This window comes from Nanorana parkeri, unplaced genomic scaffold, assembly GCF_000935625.1.
Source record: "Nanorana parkeri isolate BGI_ZX_2015 unplaced genomic scaffold, ASM93562v1 scaffold1366, whole genome shotgun sequence".
NCBI classification, from domain to species: Eukaryota; Metazoa; Chordata; class Amphibia; order Anura; family Dicroglossidae; genus Nanorana; species Nanorana parkeri.
The window spans coordinates 158,659-182,971 of NW_017307634.1; the positions used below are offsets into that span (position 1 = coordinate 158,659).

The following is a 24,313-nucleotide window of genomic DNA, read 5'->3' on the forward strand; positions in this document are numbered from 1 at the left end:
TTATTTTTTATTATAATTTAGAATATTATTATAATAATTAAATAATATTTAATTTATTGCCATTTCCTTCCTACAGCTACAAACTACAGTGTAGACAAGCTGCGGTGCGGTGCGAAGTGGAAGGTTGCAGTTTTTTCGCTTTGCTTCGCTTTGCATCACTTCGCCTGCAGTGTGTCACAGCCTTTACTGTCTCAAGCCTCTCCTCTGACTCACGGTGTCTCGCAAATCTATCAAATCCTACTCACCCTCAGGACTTTGTCGGATCCATCATATCTTGCACAGTGGGAAACTGAACTGGGGGTAAAAAAAACTGTCAGAATTACAGAAAAATAGGATTTTTGTACTCACCGTAAAATCCTTTTCTCTCCGTTCATTGAAGGACACAGGGCAACAGATCGTAGATCCTGAATGGTAGGGTATATCGCCACCTGCAGGAGTAGGACGCTAGGCACATAACAAAAAAACAAGACAGCCTAGGGGCGGCCCCTGCTGGTGGCCCAACCCCTCACTTGCTGACAAGTCTCCAGTAAGTAACAAGCAGTTAGGAGTGTACACCCCACAAAAGAGGGCGGGACCTGTGTCCTTCAATGAACGGAGAGAAAAGGATTTTACGGTGAGTACAAAAATCCTATTTTCTCTCCCGTTCATTGAAGGACACAGGGCACCAGATCATAGATCCTGAATGGTAGGGACGTCACCAAGCAGTAACACACTGAGGGATGGGCAACAACAAACAAAACACCCAAAAGACCCCTCAAAGCGCCGCCTGCAACACTTTGCGCCCCAAACCAGCATCCGCCGATGCGAACACGTCCACCTTGTAAAATTTAACAAAGGTGTGAACAGAAGACCAAGTAGCGGCCTTACAAACCTGAGAAACAGAGGCCCCATGGCGGAAAGCCCAGGAAGCCCCAACAGCCCTAGTAGAATGGGCAGTAACAGGAAATGGAGGCTCACGCCCCTTAACGGCGTACGCCTGAATAACCACAGTGCGAATCTACCTAGAGAAGGTAGCCGCTGAAGCGGCCCGACCCTTACGAGGGCCCACCACGAGCACGAACAAGGAATCCGTCTCACAAAAAGAGGCCGTAGCCTCCAAATAGACACGAAGAGCGCGAACCACGTCCAAACAGTGGAGCACACGTTCCTTCCTATGAACCGGCTTCGGGCACAGGGAAGGTAAGACAATGTCCTCATTCAGATGGATTGCCGACACAACCTTAGGCAGGAAGGCCGGCCTAGGACGGAGAACCGCCTTGTCCCTATGCAACACCAGCAACGGAGACTTGCAGGACAAGGAAGCCAACTCCGAAACCCGCCGCACGGAAGTGATGGCCACCAAAAAGGCCACCCTCTGCGACAAGGACAAAAGCGGAATCTCCCGAAGAGGCTCAAAAGGAGATTCCTGCAACACGGAAAGCACGAGATTCAGATTCAGCAATGCGCGTCACCCCCTGAACAAAGGTATGAACCAGAGCGTAAGACGCCAAAGGCCGCTGGAACAGCACTGCCAAGGCAGAGATCCAGCCCTTCACAGTACTCAAGTCCAGCCCCTGAGCCACCCCGCGCTGCAAGAATTCAGCTGACGGAGAATAAACGCGAGGACAGTGCCCCAGCCTCACACCAGGCAAAATAAGCCCTCCATGTACGAAGGTAAATCCTCCGAGAGACCGCTTTGCGCGCCCTGAGCATAGTGGAGACGACTGCATCGGACAACACTGGCGAGTCCTCAGACCTTGGAACGGAGTTTCAGGAGCTTGTCCCGAGGAAGAAAGACCCGGGCCGCGACAGTGTCCAGAACTAAACCCAGATACTCCAGGTGTGGAGAAGGCACCAGGCAAGACTTTCGCATGTTCACCTCCAAGGACCGCACCGTGACCTCCAGAGTCGTCACCATCGAAGAATGCGACTCCGCCCGTAGGAGCAGATCGTCCAGGTACCCCACGATCAAAACCCCCCAACAATGCAACAGCGCCAGGATCTGGGCCAGCACCTTGGTGAACACACGCGGGGCTGACGCCAACCCGAAGGGTAGCGCCACAAACTGAAAATGCTTCTCCCCCACCGCGAAACGTAGATACCGCTGATGAGACTCGCAAACGGGTACATGAAGGTATGCATCCCGTATATCGATGGAGGCCAATAGATCTCCCTGACGAAGCCAGGCCACCACGGACCGGATCGACTCCATCCGGAACCGACGGACCCGCACGAAGGTGTTCAAGCACTTGAGGTCCAGGATGGGCCGCACCCCCTCTTTCTTGGGCACAGTAAACAGGTTTGAATAAAACCCTTTGAACCCATCCGAGGACGGAACCGGCACAATCACCCCCTGGGACAAAAGGTCCGCCACAGCGCGACGGAGATCCCCCAACCGCGAAAGAGAGAGTCGCGCGTTGGACGGGAAGAACCGGTTTCCCGGACGGGACAGAAACTTGATCTTGTAGCCCGAAGAAACCAGCTCCCGGACCCAAGAGTCGGAGCTGTGGGCCAGCTAAAAATCCGCAAAGAGCCGAAGGCGCCCCCGCACCCTGGGAACCAGAGTCGGGGCCCGAACTTCATGCGGACTGGGGCTTGCCAGCGGCTTGGCAGACTTGGGCTGCCATGGACGCTTGGAGGATTGGGAAGAGGAGGACTTGTTAAACTTACCGCCCTTGTCGGAGGGCGGGGCGAAAAAACCGCTCGTGAGCAGAGAAAGCAGGCCCAGGCTTACAGCGCTGCTCCTTCTTGGGCGCCTGGGGAAGGAAGGTACCCTAACCCCCCGTCAGATCCTTAATGATCTCATCCAAGGTGGAACCAAACAAACGGTCCCCAGTAAAAGGCAACTCCTGTAGAGCCTTTTTGGAAGCCTGATCAGCCGACCAGCATTTAAGCAAGAGCAAACGGCGAAGTGTCACCGCCAAAACCGGCACCTTGGACACCAAGGGCGCCGCATCCAAGGCCGAATTGCAGACATAGCGAAGGCCTTGCACCAACTGGTCCGCCAATTCCACGAAAGCGGGGGAGACATTCTCACCCGCAAGCCCTTGATGTAACATCTTTGCCCACTCAGTTAGAGAGTCTGCGAGACCAAAGCAGACGCCAAGACCGGACGCATGAGAGCGACTGAGACAGAGCACAGAGACAGCAAAAGCGCCTCAGCCTTCCTATCGGAAGCGTCCTGAAAGGACGGAGAATCCCCCACCGGAATAACCGTGGCCTTGTTTAAACGAGAGACCGGGGGATCCACCACCGGCGGCGAAGAAACTGGAGTACCAGGGGTCACTGGAAATTATTTGGTGTCACCGGGGATGTGCTGTGTCACCGGAGATTGTTTGGTGTCACTGGGGATGTGCGGTGTCACCAGTGATTGTTTGGTGTCACCGCGGATGTGCGAGGTCACCAGAGATTGTTTGGAGTCACCGGGGATGTGCGGGGTCACCGGAAATTGTTTGGTGTCACCGGGGATGTGCGGTATCACCGGAGATTGTTTGGAGTCACCACGGATGTGCGGGGTCAACGGAGATTGTTTGGCGTCTCCGGAGATGTGACTCTGCACTGCTCAGGGGGAGGGACCACTATGCATATTAATGATGCACGTGCACGAGAGAAGCAAAGCATTGTGGGAAAAGGAGTTTTTCCACCCTCTACACCAGGGGTCAGCAACCTTACACACTCAGAGCCATTTGGACCCGTTTCCCACAGAAAAGAAAACACCGGGAGCCACAAAACCCTTTTGACATCTAAAATGAAGATAACACGGCATATATCGTTTTTTTACCTTTATGCTATGTATATAGGTATATGTGGGCATAGTAACGCACTGGACTCGGGGCTTACCTGAGACCCCACCTGAGTGTGACCCTGCAGAGGACACCATAGATCCTGCACAGCCCATCTGAGACTCTCTATGGTGGGCTCTGCAGGGCCTTAGGTGGGCTGGTCCCTGGGTCCCTTTCCCTGTACCTCCTCCCAACTCCTCTTACCTAGTGCTGCTGCTGCTGGGGCCAGGCCTCCTCCACCCCCTCCCCTGTCACCTCTGCCATGAAGCCCCTGGTACAGCTGATACTCATGTAAGAGGCCCCCCAGGCTGCCCAGACCCTTCACATGGGTACCGGCCATACACACACTTCTCCTCTCCCGCCACCTGTTACTAGGGATGCAGCCGGGAGAGGAGGTGAGTCACAGGACCCACCCCCTTGCTGAGAAGCCCGTCAGAAGTGTGGGGCCCTGCACTGCCGCATATTCCACTAGAGGGTGGCCCAGGACCGGACCTCACTGGACCCCCCACAGCCTCAGGCCCCGGCGGTAGTTCCGTCCCTGGACAGGGAGCCGCATCAGAGGGATGAAAGAGCCACATGCGGCTCCAGAGCCGCAGGTTGCTGACCCCTGCCCTACACTGTAGTTTCCTCTGCACAAAGCAGCCTGGCAGCCATTAAAAAAAGCATGTGGAACCTGAAAGGACAACTAAAAAAAGTAAGTTTTTGTGTTTCTATCCAGGATCTGCATATGCCGGCATCATCTACACACTGTGTACATTGCTGCCATATGTTTCTTTAAGAATGCCCCCGCAAAAGGTGGAAATGTCCTTTAAGGCTGGGTTCACACCTAGCGACAGCGTTTTTGTGCATTTTTATGCATGTTTTATGCGCATAAATCAAATGACGCATTTTTGTGAGCAGATTCTAGCTCATTGATGTTAATGAGCGAATGCGTGTAAAAACTTGCAAAAACACAGCAAATGCGCGTTTCCTATTGAGTCTATGGGGCCAAAATGAGCTGTAATATGCCAAAAAAAAACCTCATGTACTTTTTCCAGCGACAGGTGTTTTGCTTATTGCAACAAAACGCTCAGATGTGAACAGGGCCATAGAAATAATGGGATTTTTTGGGGCGGGCATATTTTTTGAGCGTTTTCTAGGGCAGAAAAATCGCTATAAAAGGCTCAGTGTGAACCAGGCCATAGACAGAACTGGACACTTTCTGGTCACCAGGTCACCAAGGTGATGAAAAAATAAAATATCTGGCTACTACGGGTTATTTACAGTGATTGCCACTGGGGAGGCGGTCAATTAAATGCTAGGCTTATATTTTTTAAAGCCAACACTGCGCAAGCACGTACCAGCTAATGTATTCATAGTCAGCAATGTGTGAGAAACACTGAGCTAATTCAGGCCGATGTGTGAGAAAGGTGAACTTAGCTCAGAGGTCTGCCTCACACAACATCAGCTGTCAACAGCCACATAAGCTGCTAGAAACAAGAGTTTAAATCCTCCATTACATAGTGTATACACTATGATTGATAAATCGTGTGCACTGTGCTACTGCTCATAAACGTGCATAAACTTCCAAACAATGTGTACATTTTCATAAACATAAATGTTCAAACATAATAATAAACAATATGACAATATTCAATAATAGTCCTTAGTAAAGCCGTATAAAATGCTTTTGTGCAAAATCCACAATGATCCTCTGAAATAAAGTGCTCCCGACTCCCGATGTGTTAAGGCAGGGATCCTCAAACTACGGCCCGCGGGCCGGATACGGCCCGCTAAAGTCATTTACCCGGCCCGTCCATCATGCAGAGCAGAAACGAGGAGGATCGGGTAAGTGACCTGGCCGCAATATACAACATCTCCACCAGTGACCACATCCCTCGCTCCTATCCAAGGGACTATGTCTGACTTACAGCCTGTGAATCCCCACTAGATATTGACCAGAAAGGTAATAAACATTCTTCTTCACAAGTTTGCCCGTGCAGGTGCTTTGGAAGTGCATTGGAGGTGAGAGGTCAGGGAGGGAGCCAAAGAAAAAAAATATTGTATAAGGGTCTTTAGTTGCTTATGTCCACCACTGTACTGTACATGTGCTCACTTTACTCAGCTGGAATCCGGCTAGGCTTGCACAGGTTCTCTCTCTCAAAGTTCTGGTCCAGGCCTCATTATGGTGTGACTTGGTGGGGGCTCATCCTGCTGTGACCTGGTGGGGGGCTCATCCTGCTGTGCCCTGGTGGGGGGGGGCATCCTGCTGTGACCTGGTGGGGGGCTCATCCTGCTGTGCCCTGGTGGGGGGGGGCATCCTGCTGTGACCTGGTGGGGGGCTCATCCTGCTGTGCCCTGGTGGGGGGGGGCATCCTGCTGTGACCTGGTGGGGGGCTCATCCTGCTGTGCCCTGGTGGGGGGGGGCATCCTGCTGTGACCTGGTGGGGGGCTCATCCTGCTGTGCCCTGGTGGGGGGGGGCATCCTGCTGTGACCTGGTGGGGGGCTCATCCTGCTGTGCCCTGGTGGGGGGGGGCATCCTGCTGTGACCTGGTGGGGGGCTCATCCTGCTGTGCCCTGGTGGGGGGGGGCATCCTGCTGTGACCTGGTGGGGGGCTCATCCTGCTGTGACTAGAATGGAAATGGCACCTTTTTTCTGACAGATGTAACAGAGCTACTCAATAGTTTAAATGTGCAAACTTCAAGGAAAGGGGAAGCTCATCTCTGAAATGCATTCACATGTGAAAGCATTTGAAGTCAAATTAGACCTCCTCATTAAACAAGTGAAGGAAGAAAACTTCTGCCATCTCCCCACAACGCAAAGCCTGTTGGCGGAGAAACCAGCAGTTGCATTCCCAAACAAAACATGTGTGGATTCACTGCAAATGTTGCAAAGGGAGTTTCAAATTAGATTTAAAGAGCTTCAACTCCATGAACAGGACATACAGCTTTTCAGGAACCCATTTTCTGTTGACATTGAAAATTTACCAAATGGAATTGGCCGAACTACAGAATTGTGATTCTCTGAAAGACGTATTCAAGTCAAGTGGCCTTACTAATTTCTATGCATCTCTCCCCTCTGAGACATATCTTAATCTCGGGAACCATGCACTCAAAATGGCAACCATCTTTGGCAGTGCCTATGTCTGTGAACAAACTTTTTCCAGAATGAAACTTCTGAAATCTCCAACCAGATCCAGACTAACTGATGAACACTTGCATCACTTGTTACGACTAGCAGTGACAAATATGGAACCGGACATTGACCATCTCTTTAGTCAAAAGCAGGCCCATACTTCCCATTGAAATACTATTAAGTTTATGTTAATTACAATTGTTCATTTTCAATAGTGTATTGTTTTTTGCACTATAAATAAAAAGGTATGTGCAGTGGGCATTGGAATTCGTTAAAAATGTTTTCAAACTATAGTCCGGCCCCCCAACAGCCTGAGGGACAGTGAACCGGCCCCCTATTTAAAAAGTTTGAGGACCCCTGTGTTAAGGTAACTGAGAACACGCTCACCAGAGATCCATGACCATATAACTCAATGGTCAATAAACGTAATTGTATGGTACAGAACCCCCCATAGACTCCACCAGATGTTCCAAGGCGTGCCAGACACGTGCTGGCGCTGTGGCTCCTCCCCTGCGGATATGCTTCACATCTTCTGGTCATGCCCACTAGTGACCCCTTTCTGGTCACAGGTCAGAATGATAGTCCAAATTTTTACAGACCACACTGTCCCACATGAACCGGCATTCTTCCTCCTCCACCATAATCATTTCCCGCCTAAGAGTTACTCCCGATCAGTTCTAGTCCACTTACTGAATGCTGCCCGTGCTTGTATACCCCTGTTCTGGAAACAGGTGACTCCGCCTTCGGTCTAGCTTTGGTTTTCCAAAGTAAACGACATCAGACTCATGGAAGACCTCACCAGCTCCGTCAAGGGCACCTCCTCCAGATTCTCGGCCTCCTGGTACTACTGGATAGACTACACTACCTCTGCAGAATACCGCGCGATCATGGACTCCTGAATGTTAGCGATCGCACACTGAGACCAACTCCGGTCCTTCTCCCTTCAGCCCCACTGCCTACCCACTACCCCCACCATCTCGTCTTGTGTTCCCTCCCCTTCCTCCCCTCTTGTATGTGATAAACCCCTGACCCTCTCACCTACCTTACCAATGCCCTCAACAGAATTGTTCCCGCAAATACACGGATAGGTCACCACTTGCTATGACAAATGCCATAGCATCATGGAGAGTGGGGGCCCAGTGGTCCGCCGATGCTGTTGGGCTAGCCTATAAGGCTGGTCGACGGAGGCTGTGTCACCCCCTCGACGGTAGAATTTGTGTATACCATTTATGCACCTGGTAGACTTTCTGTGACCACATGTATGACGTATATACAATGTATATAAGCGCCTGCGCTTCTGGATTTACCGAGTAGTATAATGACATGGGAGGTACATCCGGATGGCTGGCCACAGGGTCGCAAAGGTTAGGCCTCCCGGATCAGCCACCTGTACCTTAGAGAGAGTGCCCCACTATGTATGTATACACCATGAACCATCTGGGGATTCTGTTGTTTGGCTATTCCTTGTATGTAAACCCCTTACTTGTCACATGTCTTGAATGTCTTCTAAGTACCGGGACCAGCGAGTCCGCATAGGTACAAATCTCTGGTATTGAAAACTTTAAATAAAGAATTTATAAAAAATAAATAAACGTAATTGTGTTGAGTGTCTTCTGAATAAACAAATCCTCGTTTTTGTATTACATGGCAGGTGCCGCTCACTCAGCGAGGGGAGAAATCCAATATAGAAGGGGAATAAATGCGCCAAATGGTGAAGTACGTAAAAAAACTGAATTTATTGCAACAATAAAACACACTTACAAGATAGCCAGAATGAAATCGCCTTGCAGCAAACAATCGATTCCACCTAAGCAAACCAGAACCAGAAATCCACCTGCAAGTCACCTATGGTGTAACCTCAGTACGTGTCCTATCCTTTCCGACGCCTTTCGTCCCTTGACTTTTTCCAGGAAAGGTTCACATGATGTGAACAAGATTTGGATTTTGGATTTCTCCCCTCGCTGAGTGAGCGGCACCTGCTGTGTAATACGAAAAGGAGGATTTGTTTAATCAGAAGAGTGAATATCCCATCTATGAAAGACACTCACCATAATTACGCTTATTGACCATTGAGTTATATGGTCATGGATCTCTGGTGAGTGTGTTCTCAGTTACCTTAACACATCGGGAGTCGGGAGCACTTTATTTCAGAGGATCATTGTCACATTGTGGATTCTGCACAAAAGCACTTTATACGGCTTTACTAAGGACTGTTATTGAATATTGTCACATTGTTTATTATTATGTTTCAAAATGTATGTTTATGAAAATGTAAACATTGTTTGGAAGTTTATGCACGTTTATGAGCAGTAGCGCAGTGCACACTATTTATCAATTTACTTATTTATAGTACATCAGTTGACACTGTTTAGTGTAATCATTGCATTTACTTTAGGAGAATATTTAGTGCAGCACATTCATCCATAATTACTTATCCCAATCCACACTGATCATCTTAATACGTATTGCTCATGCCAATCCACACTAATAATCTTCATCCATACTGCTCATCCCACTCCACATTGATAATCCTAATTCACATTGCTCATCCCAATCCACGCTGATAATCTTAATCCATAATGCTCATCCCAATCCACACTGATAACCTTCATCCATAATTACTTATCCCAATCCACACTGATCATCTTAATCCGCACTAATAATCTTAATCCATACTGCTCATCCTAATCCGCACTGAATCCTAATCCACATTGTTCATCCCAATCCACACTGATAAACCTCATCCATACTGCTCATCCCAATCCACACTAATAATCTTAATCTATGCTGATTATCCCAAACAACACTAATAATCCTAATCCACACTGATCCCAATCCACACTGATGATCTTAATCCATACTGCTCATCCTAATCTGCACTAATAATCTTAATCCAAACTGCTCATTGTAATCCATGCTGCTGATCGTAATACATACTGCTCATTGTAATCTGTACTGCTCATTGTAATCATTCATTTCTGACTGCCCCACACCCCGAATAGACCATCCTCACTGTTCCTGAATTCCTCAGACCCTATCTGTCCAGGGGAACTGATTCTGATAACAAGCTGCCTAATATTATCAGATTGGGTTCCCCCTGCATCATGGCTTCCACGATAAGGGTCAGAGTCATGTGTGTATGCTCTCTCTGAATGCCCCACACCCCAAATAGACCACCATTACTATTCCTCAGACCTTCTCTGTCCAGGGGGAAACCCATTCTGATAGCAAGCTGCCTGTTGCCATCAAATTTGGTTCCCCCTCCAATATGGCTTCCACTCCATTTCAAGGGTCAGAGCCATGTGAGTATGCTATCTCTGACTGCCCCACACCCCAAATAGACCACCCGCACAGTTCCTCAGACCCTCTCTGTCCTGGGAAATGGATTCTGATAGCAAGCTGCCTGTTGCTATCAGATGGTTCCCCCTTCATCAATGTTTCTACGCCATTTCAAAAGGTCAGAGTCATGTGTGTATACTCTCTCTGAATGCCCCACACCCAGAATAGACCATTATCACTGTTCCTCAATTCCACTGAGCCTATCTGTCTAGGCGAAACCGATTCTGATAGCGACCTGCCTGTCGCTGAATAGCCTATTGCCTATTGTTGAAGTCTATGCTCGAATTACAATTTTAATTGCATTTTTCACATACATTTTTTTATTATAAGCTTCATCACATAAAACCAGTACTTGCAGAGCTTGTCAGACTAAAGGAATCTTGGTCAAGTGCTCTTCACCAGCAGGGCCATAATAAGAGTATCATGGAGGATCTGTTGCTGAAGATTTTGGTTGCCCTTTTTTTGGAAATACACTGTCAGTGGTTACCAGGGCCCTCTTCCTCCTGTCCAAGTCCCCCTAAGTAGCAAAATACCAGTGGCCGGTCACATCTGCGACTGCTGTGACCCTTGTAGTTCTGCCACTGCCTAATCTACTCTGTGTTGTCGTACATGAATTCTGTTATCCTCCTCTGGCCGGTTTCTGTTGTTGCCTGCCAGTGCCCTTTCCAGCGATCCTCTATGGAATTAGGTGATCAGCACCACCACCACCACCGAGTCATCGGCCATGCTGGGATCTAGAATGAATCTGGCTATTTATTTTGTGTAGTATACTAAGTTGAGTAGCTATATTCTTATTAAAGGAGAACTATGGGGTCAGTGGTTTTCCCCATAGTTCTCCTTAGGGTAACGGGAGGACACAAACTAGAGTCCTCCCGTTAACCTAAGCTCAGTATACCGCGACCTACAGCTCGCGGTATACTGATCCTCCAGCAACTCCTTCGACAGGTCTTTCCAGAGGCCTTTTTCTATTCTGGGATGTCCCAGCATGGCCCATGATTCCATGAGGTGGAAATTGGAGTGATCCAGCGCTGCTATTAAGGAAATGAATGAGGAGGCTACCTTTCTTTTCTAAAGAACTTTGTACATCATTAACATGTCATACTTTGCGGCAGAAGATTGGGAGCATGCCATTCATGTTATGTTTCAAGCATTATTGGTCATTTAATTGACCTTCCAGCAATGTGGATTTGTGCAAATGTTGTGTAGTGGGACCCTATAATTAATTAGAGGGGATGGTTGCTAGTTGTAGTTGGGTTTTGGGGTGAACACCAAACATGGCAGCATACGAATGGGTATAGCTCCACCCCTCTACAAATTACAGGACTGGATATACTATAAATTAAACGCTCCTCCCAAGGCCACCATTCTCCTTTTTTTCCCTCAATGCTCAAGACAAGTTATACTGGTTTTCTCTTACCCTCACTTGCCGGTTTCCTCCGGCCTACCGCACAGGTTCAAGCCCCTCCTGTAGCAAAGTTCCATCTGTTTGGTAGCTAAAGGTGCTTTAAGATGGAAAACACCCCTGTCATTTTTTCCTCAGGTGGTTTTGCTGGTCTCTGAGCTCCCTTGTACCTTGTTCAGAGAGCGCACTGCTGTCGTCAGACGCCGAACGTAGCAGTCTGGGAGCATCTGCGGTTGCTAGGCTACCGGCCGCTCCTCCTTTTCCTTGCTCACAGCTCAACCGCTTCCTAGATCTGAGCATGCATATTTAAACATCCGGTCAGCCACTCCCGCGCGCGAGCGGGAACCGGCCCAAATTTAAAAACAGGCAGCCATGTCTGTTTATCTACAAGCAATCCGCCGGCTATAGAGCCGGCGGATCGCTTGTATAAGGTGCCGGTCCTTGTGTGTCCCGTCCCCCCCTGGTCCCAGGCTCTGCTGTGCGAACATGCGTCGGGTGCGCATACGTGCGAAAATGATGATTGCGCCCATTACGCCGCACATGTTACATATCGCTGCAAACATTGCAGTGAGAGCAATAATTCTAGGGCCGTTAATCACCGATAACACTAAACTGATGAGCGGTAAAAGTTTTTAAAGCGTTGCCTATGGCCAATTTTGGGTGTGGTCGTTTTCTGCGATTTCGCGCACAATTTTAGAGCTCGACATGTTTGGTGTCTATTTACCCGACGTGACCTCGTCTTTTATATTTTACCAAAAAAATTTGGCAACAAGAATTGTTTCCTAACTTAATGTTAAAAAAAACTTTTATTTTTCAAAATGTTCAGTAATTTTTCCTTTATATAGTAAAAAATTAAAGCCGCAGGGGTGATTAAATACCACCAAAAGAAAAAACTCTATCTGTCCCAAAAAAATGGTATAAAATGCATTTCAGTACAGAGTTGCATGATGGAATAAATGTCAGTCAAAGTACTGCAACGCTGAATACTGAAAAATGGCCTGGCCAGGAAGGGGGTGTAAACACCTGGTCTTCAAGTGTTTAAACACGCTGGCTGTCGACTCCAGCGTGCAGCGCCGGCACGGAATCTGTGACTCTACAGCCAGCCTGCACCTGTGATGACACTGTCCCACTGATCTCATCTGCTAAATGTAGGCATATCCTTATTTGGTTTCGTGGATTAGCAAGTATTTTATATAACTGTCTGTTACAGTGCGAGATTCCTGCAGAGTATAACATAACTTGGTGTCATCTGCAAACACAGAAATAGTACTTTTAATCCCCAATTCTATGTCATTAATAGGTTAAACAGTAAGGGGCCCAACACTAAACCTTGAGGGACACCACTAACAAACTCAGACCATTCAGAGTATGAATCATTGATCACCACTCTCTGAATACTGTCTTTAAGCCAGTTTTCTATCCTATTACAGATTGAATGCTCTATACCTACTGACCTTAACTTATACATTACCACATGTGGGGAACTGCATCAAAGGCTTTTGCAAAGTCCAAGTATACTATATCCACAGCCATTCCTCTGTCCAATGTATTACTTACTTCTTTATAAAAAAGAATGTAGGTTTGTTTGACAACTTCTGTTCTTTGTGCATCCGTGCTATCACTTATAATATTATTTTCAAGCAAACACAATTGCATGTGATCCTTGATCAAACTTTCACGTATCTTCCCAGCTATTGAAGTTAAACTTGCAGGTCTGTAATTACTTGGTAAAGACTTTGATCCCTTTTTAAATATAGGCACCACAGTGGCTTTGCGCCAATCCATCGGTACCAAGCCAGTCATTAGAGTCTCTAAAAATTAGATACAATGGCTTTGCAATTACACCTTTTCTTTGATTATATATAAAAAGGCATACTGTACCTTGGGGCAGAAACAAAGTAAGATGAATATGTGCGGTATGCATGCACACAATTGCTGAACAGTAAACTGTAACTACAGCCTGCTGAATAGAGAGTGCTCATCAGAAAGTCGCATAGTGTAAACTGAAATAGGGACAGAAGCTGGACTGCCATTATTCACCTTTTTTTCTCTGAATATGGTCTTTAAGCCAGTTTTCTATCCTATTACAGATTGAATGCTCTATACCTACTGACCTTAACTTATACATTAGCCACATTCTTCAAACCGTTTTTAACCCTTTTTTAAACACCGCTTTCCTGTCACTGGCTCCCCACTTCCATTTTCCACATTACCACAGACTGCTCCTGATTCCCAGCCATCCCAGCCTTCTGTGCGCCATTCTCAATTCACCCTCCAGCTGCCCTACCAGATCCTCTGTCACAACAACCAGCTTTTTTTGCATTACTGGCTCCTCCTCCGCTGCTGATCAACCAAGCCCTCATTTTCAGCTCTCCCAGAAAGACAGATACTTCTTTTTCTCCAAACCAGGATTCCAGCCGCTATTCCAAGACATCTCTCCACTGGACCCATCTGCTGTTTCTCCACCGTCTAGGACAGTAGAGGAACCTGCCAACGCGGCTTCATTCGCACAACGGACATCAGATGGGCTCCCCCATGTGAGTGAAATTTCAGCCTGTTTATCCTGCTTGTGTCGCGGTACCACATGACCAGTGCGCTGGTCGGTTGTCTTGTGGTCCTTTTTAGATACACACATTGCCATCAGCTACACACTACAAAGTGGTTTCTGAACATGAAAGAACTCTCCTCTGCAGCCTGACATTTGTAGTTGCATGTTAACATTTTTACCAAATTCGGTATCTCAATGAGTGCAACATTGTTATTCTTAACATTCAGTGACGGACCTAAGGGACAAAGGGCCCCGGTGCAAGATGTTTTCTCGGGCCCCCTCCATGTTCAGAAGCCTGTCGCGCTGGCTGCACTGGCAGTAGGTCTTCCCCTGGAGGAGAGTATAGCACACATTGATCTCTATATACACAGTGATCTCTATATACACTGAGTCTCCATGATTTAAAGAACTGAAACCCAAAGAATGAAAGGGGTGGGCCAGAGGCCAGGGACAGTAATGCTGAGGAGGAAAGGGTAGGTGATGCGGAACGTCCTCCAGCCAGGAAATTAAGTATGCTCTATCTGACTTGCTGCAAATTCTTTCAAATGCACATTGTGAAATCAGAGTAAGCAATATCAGTACATGACAGTACAACAGTGCAAGACTGACGGTAAGGCTGGAGTTTTGCTTTAACATACAACTATTCAGTTCTCACAAGCTTTCCATGGCGATGTGGCCAAGTCGGTTCACGTTTTGACAGGTCCCAGGGATGAGAACCGGGACCTCTCTGCTCATCCCATCAGTGGTGTAGCGTGGGTTGTGAGCACCAGGGACAAGGCAAGTGTTGCCCTGGCTGTTCAGGTTCTATGGTAGGCTATGTGGGGTCTGTGGTGGGCTGTGTGGACACTATGGTGAGCTGTTCAGACTCTCAGATGGGCAGTGCGGGGGTTAATGGCGGTCTGTGTGGCTCTCAGGTTGGTGTGCGGGGTTAATGGTAGCTGTGCATACTCTCAGGTGGGTGTGCAGGGTTAATGGCGGTCTGTGTGGCTTTCAGGTGGGCAGTGCAGGGTTAATGGTTGTCTGTGTGGTTCTCAGGTGGGCAGTACGGGGTTAATGGCAGTCTGTGTGGCTCTCGGGTGGGCAGTGCGGGGTTAATGGCAGTCTGTGTGGCTCTCGGGTGGGCAGTGAGGGGGTTAATGGCAGTCTGTGTGGCTCTCGGGTGGGCAGTGCGGGGTTAATGGCAGTCTGTGTGGCTCTCGGGTGGGCAGTGCGGGGTTAATGGCGGTCTGTGTGGCTTCAGGTGGTCTATGCAAAGTTAGTCTGTGAGAAGTTAATGGTGGTCTCTATGTTGTATGTCAATATTTCATCCAACACTGGGATTAAACTCTTCATATCTTTTTTTTTTTTTTACTACATAAAAAGCACCAAATCTCCTTTATTCTATTCAGTCTTTAATCATTGTAATCATTTAATCAGAGAAAAGATTATAATAAGCAACAATACAGTGTAACGTTCACTATTATAATCCATTTTTCTAATTAAATGAAATTACACGGAAACTCATTTCCCGATATCTTATCAACCTGCCTTTTTTCAACAAATACTATCCTCAGTTTTTCCTGAGCAATGCCTCCGACAAGACTAGAGGGGTTTCCATTTGCCTTGCTAAAAATGTCTCATTTCGCTCGTTGCTGGAGATAGGAGACCCCGAGGGACGATATTTATTATTGAAAGGACATTTAAACGACACCTTAGTTGCACTCTTGTCCTATTATGCCCCCAACTCGGCCCAGGTTTCGTTTTTCACTTCTATGCTAAAAACCTTACTACCTCATTTTGAAGGCGCAGTGATCTGTGCAGGAGATTCTAATCTTGCCCTGGACAGTAATTTGGATAGGTATTATACTGGAGTATATAGACCTAGACGTTCCCAGAAAGCTGGTACGCGCCTTGCAAAATTGCTGTATTCTCATTCTCTAATAGACATATGGAGGGAAATGAACCCTGCGGTGAAAAGACTACACGCATTTTTCCTCAGCACATCATAGTCATGCTAGGATAGATCACTTCTTTGTCTCCGCTTCTCTTGTGCCTCTGGTTGCCTCCTCCATCATTAGGGAGACGGCATGGTCAGACCACTCTTTGGTGTTGATTGGACTCACTAAACTAACACTAGCTGCTAAACCTTTTTGTTGGCATTTGAACGAATCTCTGTTGGGGGAGGCTGCAGTACTGGGTGAGGTCCACTCACACTTGGAATCCTATTTTGTTATCAATGCCACACCTGATATGTCCCCTACTATTGTATGGGCGGCCCATAGGCAACAATTCGAGGCCGACTAATGGAATTGGCTACCAGAATAAAGAAGAGGGCAACCAGACGCATAAATGAACTGGACACGGAATTTCAAAGTTTATCTCGGGCTCATAAGCAGACCTCCGTCATTAGATCTTTTGAAATCCCTGGATAAAACTAGATTAGAATTGAACTTGTTACTAACTACTAAAGCGGAAAAAAGTATTCGATGGTCAGATAACAAATATCATGTCCATAAAGACAAAATTGGTACCCTCTTAGCCACTAAACTATCCCCTAAACCTAGAGTTTACACGTTCCGTAAAATTCGATGTACCTCTGGTGCATACTCATTACATCCAGCAACTGTTCTTCAGGAATTTCACTCGTTTTTCACTAAACTTTATCAGGATAACACTCCAGTTTCATTTGATTCATTGAGATCATTTCTCAGTGAGGTTCACCTTCCATCCCTGTCATTGGATCATTCCATGATAATGGAAGCACCCATCTCGGCACTGGAAATTAAACAAGCTATCAAGCAGGCAAAATTGTCATCGGCTCCGGGTCCGGATGGACTGCCTGCCTTATACTATAAGAAGTTTTCGGATGTCTTGGTGCCTCACTTATATGGGCATCATTCCGAAGGGGAGGTGGGTTGGTGTCGCCTCATACTCCTCTGGCTCCCGTCTTCCACAATCCTAAATTCCCCCCGGGGGGAACTCGCAAGCCACTTACTTTGACCTATTGTCAGGAGGTTTGGCACATGCCATCTTCGGAATACTTTCACTACAGACAATTGTTACACTTTTTAGGTTCTTTGAAAACACCTAACGTGATGTCTCCCTTTAGAACAACCTACGGACATTGGTGTCTTGGAGCCGGAGGCCAGAGGGGGGGAGTTTCGCTGCTCTATTCCCTCCTGGTAGAATCTGAAAGTAAATTACCCTATATGTTAGCTTGGGAACAAGACCTGGAAAAGGTTATTCCTCTGGATGTCTGGCATCAATGTTGTTCCCGTGTGTCATCTGGTTTACTCAATATTTCACTAATAGAAGCTAATTATAAGGTTTTATCTAGGTGGTATTTGGTTCCCGCCAGACTAGCGAGAATATACCCAGAGGTTTCTCCTCATTGTTTTAGGGGATGTGCTCACTTGGGCACGATATATCACATATGGTGGGAATGCCCCAAATCGAGACCTTTTTGGAACCGGCTTTATGCTCTAATATTTGGGGTTAATGGGGTGAGAGTCCCACGAGATCCCCAATATGTGTTGCTGAATTGCCCGATTCCAGGACTGTCTAAAGCTTTGGATAAATTAATTACTTTCTTTTTGTTGGCAGCCAAAATAACCATAGCTAGGGCTTGGAAAACGCCAACAATTCCATTCCACTCGGTTAAACAAAAAATGTCGTGGATTATGGTCCATGAAAAACTTCACAGCATCCTCCAAGATACTAAAAGAAGCTTTGAATTGACCTGGACCCCCTGGTTGTTATATACAGGGGTGCTGGAAACCGGGTAATTTCCATTGAACAATTTTTCTGGAATTTTTCTCTGGGGACTATGTTTAATGTTTAAGTAGATGTTGGGCTATTTGGTCGGGGATGGAGCTACTCTTCGGATTCTTAAGCTGTTCTGCGTCCTTTAGCAATTATTTCCTTTTCCTTTTATTGTCGGTCTTTTTTTTTTTCCCATTATGCTTGCACACGTGAGCTGTTTAGTGCATTGATGTTGGACAGAAAGTCTTCTATTTATATAGATATGGAGGAGATCATAAAAAATGTTTGCTGCAAACATAGGCGGATCCCTATGCCAGATAGTTTGCAAATGACACTAAGTTATGTAGTGGAATACAGTCCTTACAGGATGTCTCCAACTTACAAGCAGAACTGAATGCACTGAGCGATTGGGCAACTATTTGGCAAATGAGGTTTAATGTTGATAAATGTAAAGTTGTGCACTTGGGGACTAAAAACATGCATGCGTCATACACTCTAGGGGGGAGTATGTTTGGGGGAGTCAATGATGGAGAAAGATCTGGGTGTTCTGGTAGATCATAGACTCAATAATAGCATGCAATGTCAAGCTGCAGTTTCTAAAGCAAGCAAAATACTTTCTTGTATTAGGAGGGGTATAGACTCCAGAGACAATCATCCTGCCCCTGTACAAAGCATTAGTAAGACCTCATCTGGAATATGCAGTTCAGTTTTGGGCACCAGTTCACAAAAAGGATGTTGTGGAACTGGAGAAAGTGCAGCGAAGGGCGACCAAACTCATAAGAGGCATGAAGGAGCTCAGCTATGAGGAACGATTAGCTGACCTGAATTTGTTCTCTCTGGAGAAGAGGCGATTAAGGGGGGACATGATCACCATTTATAAATACATAAATGGTCCATATAAAGAACTTGGTGCCAAATTATTCACGTTAAGGTCACTGCAAAGGACAAGGGGGCACTCTTTGCGTCTGGAGGAAAAGAGGTTTAACCTTTGCATACGGAAAGGATTCTTCACAGTTAGAGCTGTGAAAATGTGGAATAGACTCCCCCAGGAGCTTGTTCTAGCTAGCTCGGTTAATTGTTTTAAAAAACATCTGGATGTATTCCTAAATGCACAGAATATTACTGGATATTGAGTTCTTAGAGGTATATTAAGCATCAGAGATTGTTGATCCAGGGAATATCCGATTGCCTTATGGGATCAGGAAGGAATTTTTTCCCCTGTTGGAGCAAATTGAACCATGCTTTATAGGGTTTTTTTTTGCCTTCCTCTGGATCAACATTGGGTAATTGTGGGCATAGTGTTCTGTTTAGGCTTTTCTTCTTTTTTTTTTCTTTTCTTATCTCTATAGGTTGGACTCGATGGACTTGTGTCTTTTTTAAACCTGACTAACAATGTAACTATGCCAAAGTTCTGCCAATTTGGGTAACTGCTGTACATAGACCAGCTCAAATAGTATATGAACATCTTCATAGAAGAGAAAAAATATCTCGATTGACTAAGAATGCACCGATATATTGTCTGACTAAACATATCGGCCGAAAATTGCACTTTTGGCATAGATTTCTGGCCGATACAGCGGCACATCCCTGCTCAGCCTCCTGTGATAGCGTGTCAGGAAGGAGAGCGAGTGCAAACACTCAGCGATCAGTGATCGCTGTGTTTGTAAATAATTGAGGACAGAGTATGGTTACCATATCCTCAATTATGAATAAAAGGGAAGTGATCTACATCACCTCCTGTTCATAATTGTGGTTATAGTAAACATACTATGTTCTCATGTTATAAATGAACAGGAACACTCAGTATAGAGGATTCCTGTTCATTTATAACAGAGGCATCAGAAAAAGAGATTGAGGACTGTGTGTCCTCAATCTCTTTTTCTATTTTAAAAAGAAAATATCACGTGTCTGTTTAGACCCCCAATATTTCCCCGAAGCCCCTAAACGTAAAGTAAAAAATAAAAATATATAATAAAGAAATGAATAAATATAGTTTATATAAAATATTAAACAACTTTTGAAAAAGTTAAAATAAAAAACATTTCCAGTTTCGGTCTGACTTTTTCATTTCAGTTTCGTTTTTGACATTTTCATTTCGGTGCACCTCTACCATTGACAGAAGAATAGAAAATCATCTAGAAAAAGCATCCAGCGGCATGTAACCCACATGTCCATGATTTCTATATATCTGTGTGCCTCAATGGAAGTTAAATTCTAATATCCAACAAATATATGAACACAGCAGCTGTATCATGCTGTTACCTGCCAGTACGTGCTCTATAAACAACGAAAAAAGGATAAAAGCACACAGCAAATGTATTTTATGCATATATTTGTTAGTCCACACAATCTATCTCATAGAGTTGACATTAAGCAACAGAAAAAACGTGTTTCCAAATAAATGTCATGGATCCACTGCTCATGACAATGTCATCAAATTCCCAATGAACTTGCAAAGCTGCAAATCTGCCCATAGAAGATTCTGCTGAAAAGAAAAAAAAAGAAAAATCCACTATCAGAGCAGATCTGTTGCTAATAACTGCATCATTCAGTTCTCATTGAGCTTCTCATAGCTGATGCAAACTTATTTCCAGGATGCACACCGGTCTCATTGAGTTTTAAAATTTTCAAAACTGCGTTCAACAAATATCCATAAAGCACTTTCCACTACAAGTGCAAACCGTTCTTGCTGCATTTTCTATTGCTAATGCAAACCTATCTCCAGGTATAATTATTATGCACTGATCCACTGCTAGTGATAACATCACATAGTTTTCACTAGGCTTGCAAAGTTTCATCTGTGTGTGCATTGGCATATATCCATAAATAGATATACTGGATAAAAGAAGCATTTTCACTGTAGATGCAAGCACTCTAATGTCAAAGTCCACACCATTGTGTTGCAATGATCATCCAATAGTAAACTTGACAAAGTGGCAACCAACTAAATACACATGTAAAATTGTGTAAATGTCCATTGTTAGCAGCAGTGTCACACCAGTATTCAGTAAAGGATTACATTTTCGCACATGCAAAAAGGTGTACAAAAGAATGTCCAAAGACTTCCAGTTGTCAACTAATGAATACACTTGTACCAACGAGGAACAGAAGAGTCATTCTAATATCACTGATGATCTATTTAATAATCTCAGTAGTGCTTTTTAACTAATAATTAATACAAAATTCCCCTGAGAGAAGCACATTACCGAGATTTTTTGTATATAATTTCATCACATAATTTTATTAATCCATCGACAATTCTTACATCCACATTTAAAAAATCGCACTTTATAAATAAGAACTTATTTGGAAATGGAAATTATTTGGAAATGCATATCCAAAAGTTGAATAGCCTGCGGACCCAGTTCATTTATAAACATGTAGTTTGTTCGTTAACTTTCTTGCAATGCAGATAGCCAGGCTTTTTTCACAGAGCACATATTAATGTATTAATTGTATTCTGCTATATGAAGTATATCTTTGCATGTTAAAGATATACCAATAGTTCATGTTTGATTTGTATCCACATGTGAGTATATCTAAAATAGCTTAGCTGCCTGGTATATCAAATGTATCTCTGTACGTTAAAGATATCTCAACAGTTTGTGTTTGATTTGTATTCACATGTGAGTATATCCAAAAAGCTTGTTTGTCCTCTTAAGTACAAAATAACAAACAAACAAAGTGCTGTAATGCAAAGCGGCTATTGGGATTCATTTTCTCCAGCAAATTGGAGAAAATTCTACATATATTCTCATTGTTAATAATTTGCTGGAGAAATTATGAATCACACAATGTGAATTTACACTGTGAAACAACTCAGAAGACAATGTGATTGTAATTGCTAGGACGCTGGCCGCTGCCTGTGTCCTTAGTGGTCTAAGTGACTATAAGCATACTGTTGGCAGCAAGGATAGAGATTAAGTGGAGAGGTATGGCTCAAATGGATAGGTCTGATAGGTATGTAAGGAAGGATTTATAAACCAACCAGTATGCGGGGTCCCCCCCAAAATCCATACCCCTATATTAGATAGGAATCTGGTATGGCTTTTAACCCTTTTGCTGCCATGGCGGGTTTTTCTTTGCACACGTTACAATCCACATTTGACTGAAAACCCCTGAAAATTACCCAAGAGTTAAAGATTTCCTGAAAGAAAAGACCCTGTAGAATAAAATGGCAAACAGTTAAAAATTTTAAGCTGCATGATATAAGCGCAACTCCCATCAAACCCAAATTTTCAGTAAAATTACACTGAAATTTAGTGCACAAAAACACAATATAATGACCATTTTGTATGCCGAGTAAATAGATACCCATCATGCCAGGCTTAAAAATTGCATGTTAGTGTCAAACCGCAACAAAATCCAGTACCCCAAATTGTCCATGGCAACTCTTTAAAAGCCTGTGCAGGTCATCAGTTTAGAGTTAACCATGAATATTGGCCCTACAAATATTCCTCTCACTTTTGTACGTAGGAGGACCCGATGTGTGTTTATGTTAGTATGAGCACGTTCAGGGGGGACTAACATTTTATTTGTATTTTAAAATGTATTTTATTTTACTTTTTTTTTTTTTAGAAAAAACTTTTTTGTCATATCACAGTGGAGGTGACAGGTTCTCTTTAAGGAGATATTAGGGGTCTATTAGAGCCCTAGTGTCCCCTTTTCCACTGCAAAAAAGCTATTCAAGCGCAGTGCCTGTAAAGCAAAGCGGTGGGTTTCGGGCAGGTGTGCGGAGTCTTTACCGGTCCCCTAAAGTGATCTGGCCGCAGGTCAGCTGCCAGAATCACTTCCAGTGACCATTGGCTTTACACAACAGAGTGGAGATTGGCAACATTATCCCTGAAAGTTTAAGGAGACACTCGGTAATCGTTCGTGAGCGTCGACACCGTACCTGTCTTCCTTATTATTCCGGGTGTGTGGGATGGTTTTAAAACACTTTAAGATACTATGTGTCTTCATCTTGTTTTCTGAATGTGGTATTACCAGAGAAGTCAAGAGATAGCTTGCTACTGGTGAAGCATATTATTGTCCCCACAGTGTGTGGTAACGCAAAAGTGACCACACTAAAATACTATGGTTAAGGTCCTAATTAGAAGGTGAGCAGAACTAAGTGTGGATACAGGAGCCAGGTTTTGCACAGAAAGTTCATCCATTGATCACCTGGATGTGTGAAGCACTGGGACACACCTATGATAATTGGATCACTTCACGGTGTTATTATACGTTTCTACAGGGGGCTCTATATATAATATATCTTGTTTATGGACACTTTTTGTATTGGTTGTTGTAGCATGGTATATCCGTTTTGAATCACTGTTTTCTATAGCATTGCACTATTATGATAAAGACCCCTGATTAAGTCAGATGGCAACCCAGCTAAAAAAGGCTGCTAAAGGTCCCTAAAGAAACCTCACTATTCCTTGGTAAGAGGATAAATCTCATCTCCAGCCACCAGACATACGCCTAAGTGGTTTGGGCAAAAAAATTTGTGGTGTTTAAGCCAAGATATTATGAGACAAAAGAGATCCACCATGAAATGGCAGGTGCAAACAAGAAAATTTCCTTTTCTTACCTGTACTTAGGGATTCCTTCACCTTTACAGCACAGAATGGTTGACATGGTTCTGACTGACCTGGCATTGGGCCCAGCTCAAATGAGTTAAAGGCAATCCGCAGGAAAGGAGCCATGATGCTACCTGAAATAGAAAAAAAAAGTCAATTTTACATCTCAGAAAAAACAGGCAGGCATTCTATAGAATGCTATTTTTAAAAAGTTAGTTTTTTCGCATTTCCCCTTTGCGCTTTAAGCAGACAAGCGAAATTGTTTTACACATCCAAAGATAAACAGAGGATTAACAGTGCATCAGGTGATGAACACAGGATAAAAAAAAAGTTACTCTAGGTAGAGTCCTAATGTAGAGATAAGAGTCTGTGTTAAATCTGCCAGAATGAGATGGTCACCAATTATATTACAGCTACACAAAACAGAACAGTAAAGACAAAAAGCATTTACCCACACTATCCCTTGCAAATCATAATGATATCATAAGAGTGGGTATAGACTATACCCAGGGTTTAAAGGGGACGTTGAGAATACAGTAAAACTAACAGTAAATAGCTTTAAAAAGGTATTTTTAAAAAATGCACATACATTAAATGAAATAAAATGCATATATTATTTTTTTTATTTGAGCCTGCATCCACAGTCAGTGGATCACATATACATGGGGGAATAGTCTGTGAGCATTAAGCGCAATGCGCTGGGCTTATTGCCGGCGAACATCTATGCGCATTAGCGAAGCAGAGTCCACATAACGAGAGATACATAATATATTTCTATTGCGGCTGCGCTATCCTTTTTGGATACATATCTGCTTTTATGAGAAGACTTTGACTAATGCCTT

General features: G+C 44.7%; 1 protein-coding gene across 3 annotated transcripts in view; it reads right to left on the reverse strand.

Moving 5' to 3' along the window:
• PRKCD (protein kinase C delta) overlaps positions 1-23,605 on the reverse strand; it is a 156,825-nt gene extending 133,220 nt beyond the window's left edge. For all 3 annotated transcript variants that reach the window (XM_018569615.1, XM_018569616.1, XM_018569617.1), the window contains exon 1: positions 23,483-23,605. In XM_018569615.1, coding sequence (XP_018425117.1) covers positions 23,483-23,597 — 115 coding nt within the window. In that variant the 5' untranslated portion in view covers positions 23,598-23,605. The remainder of the gene's footprint in view (positions 1-23,482) is intronic.
• Positions 23,606-24,313: the final 708 nt, after the last annotated feature.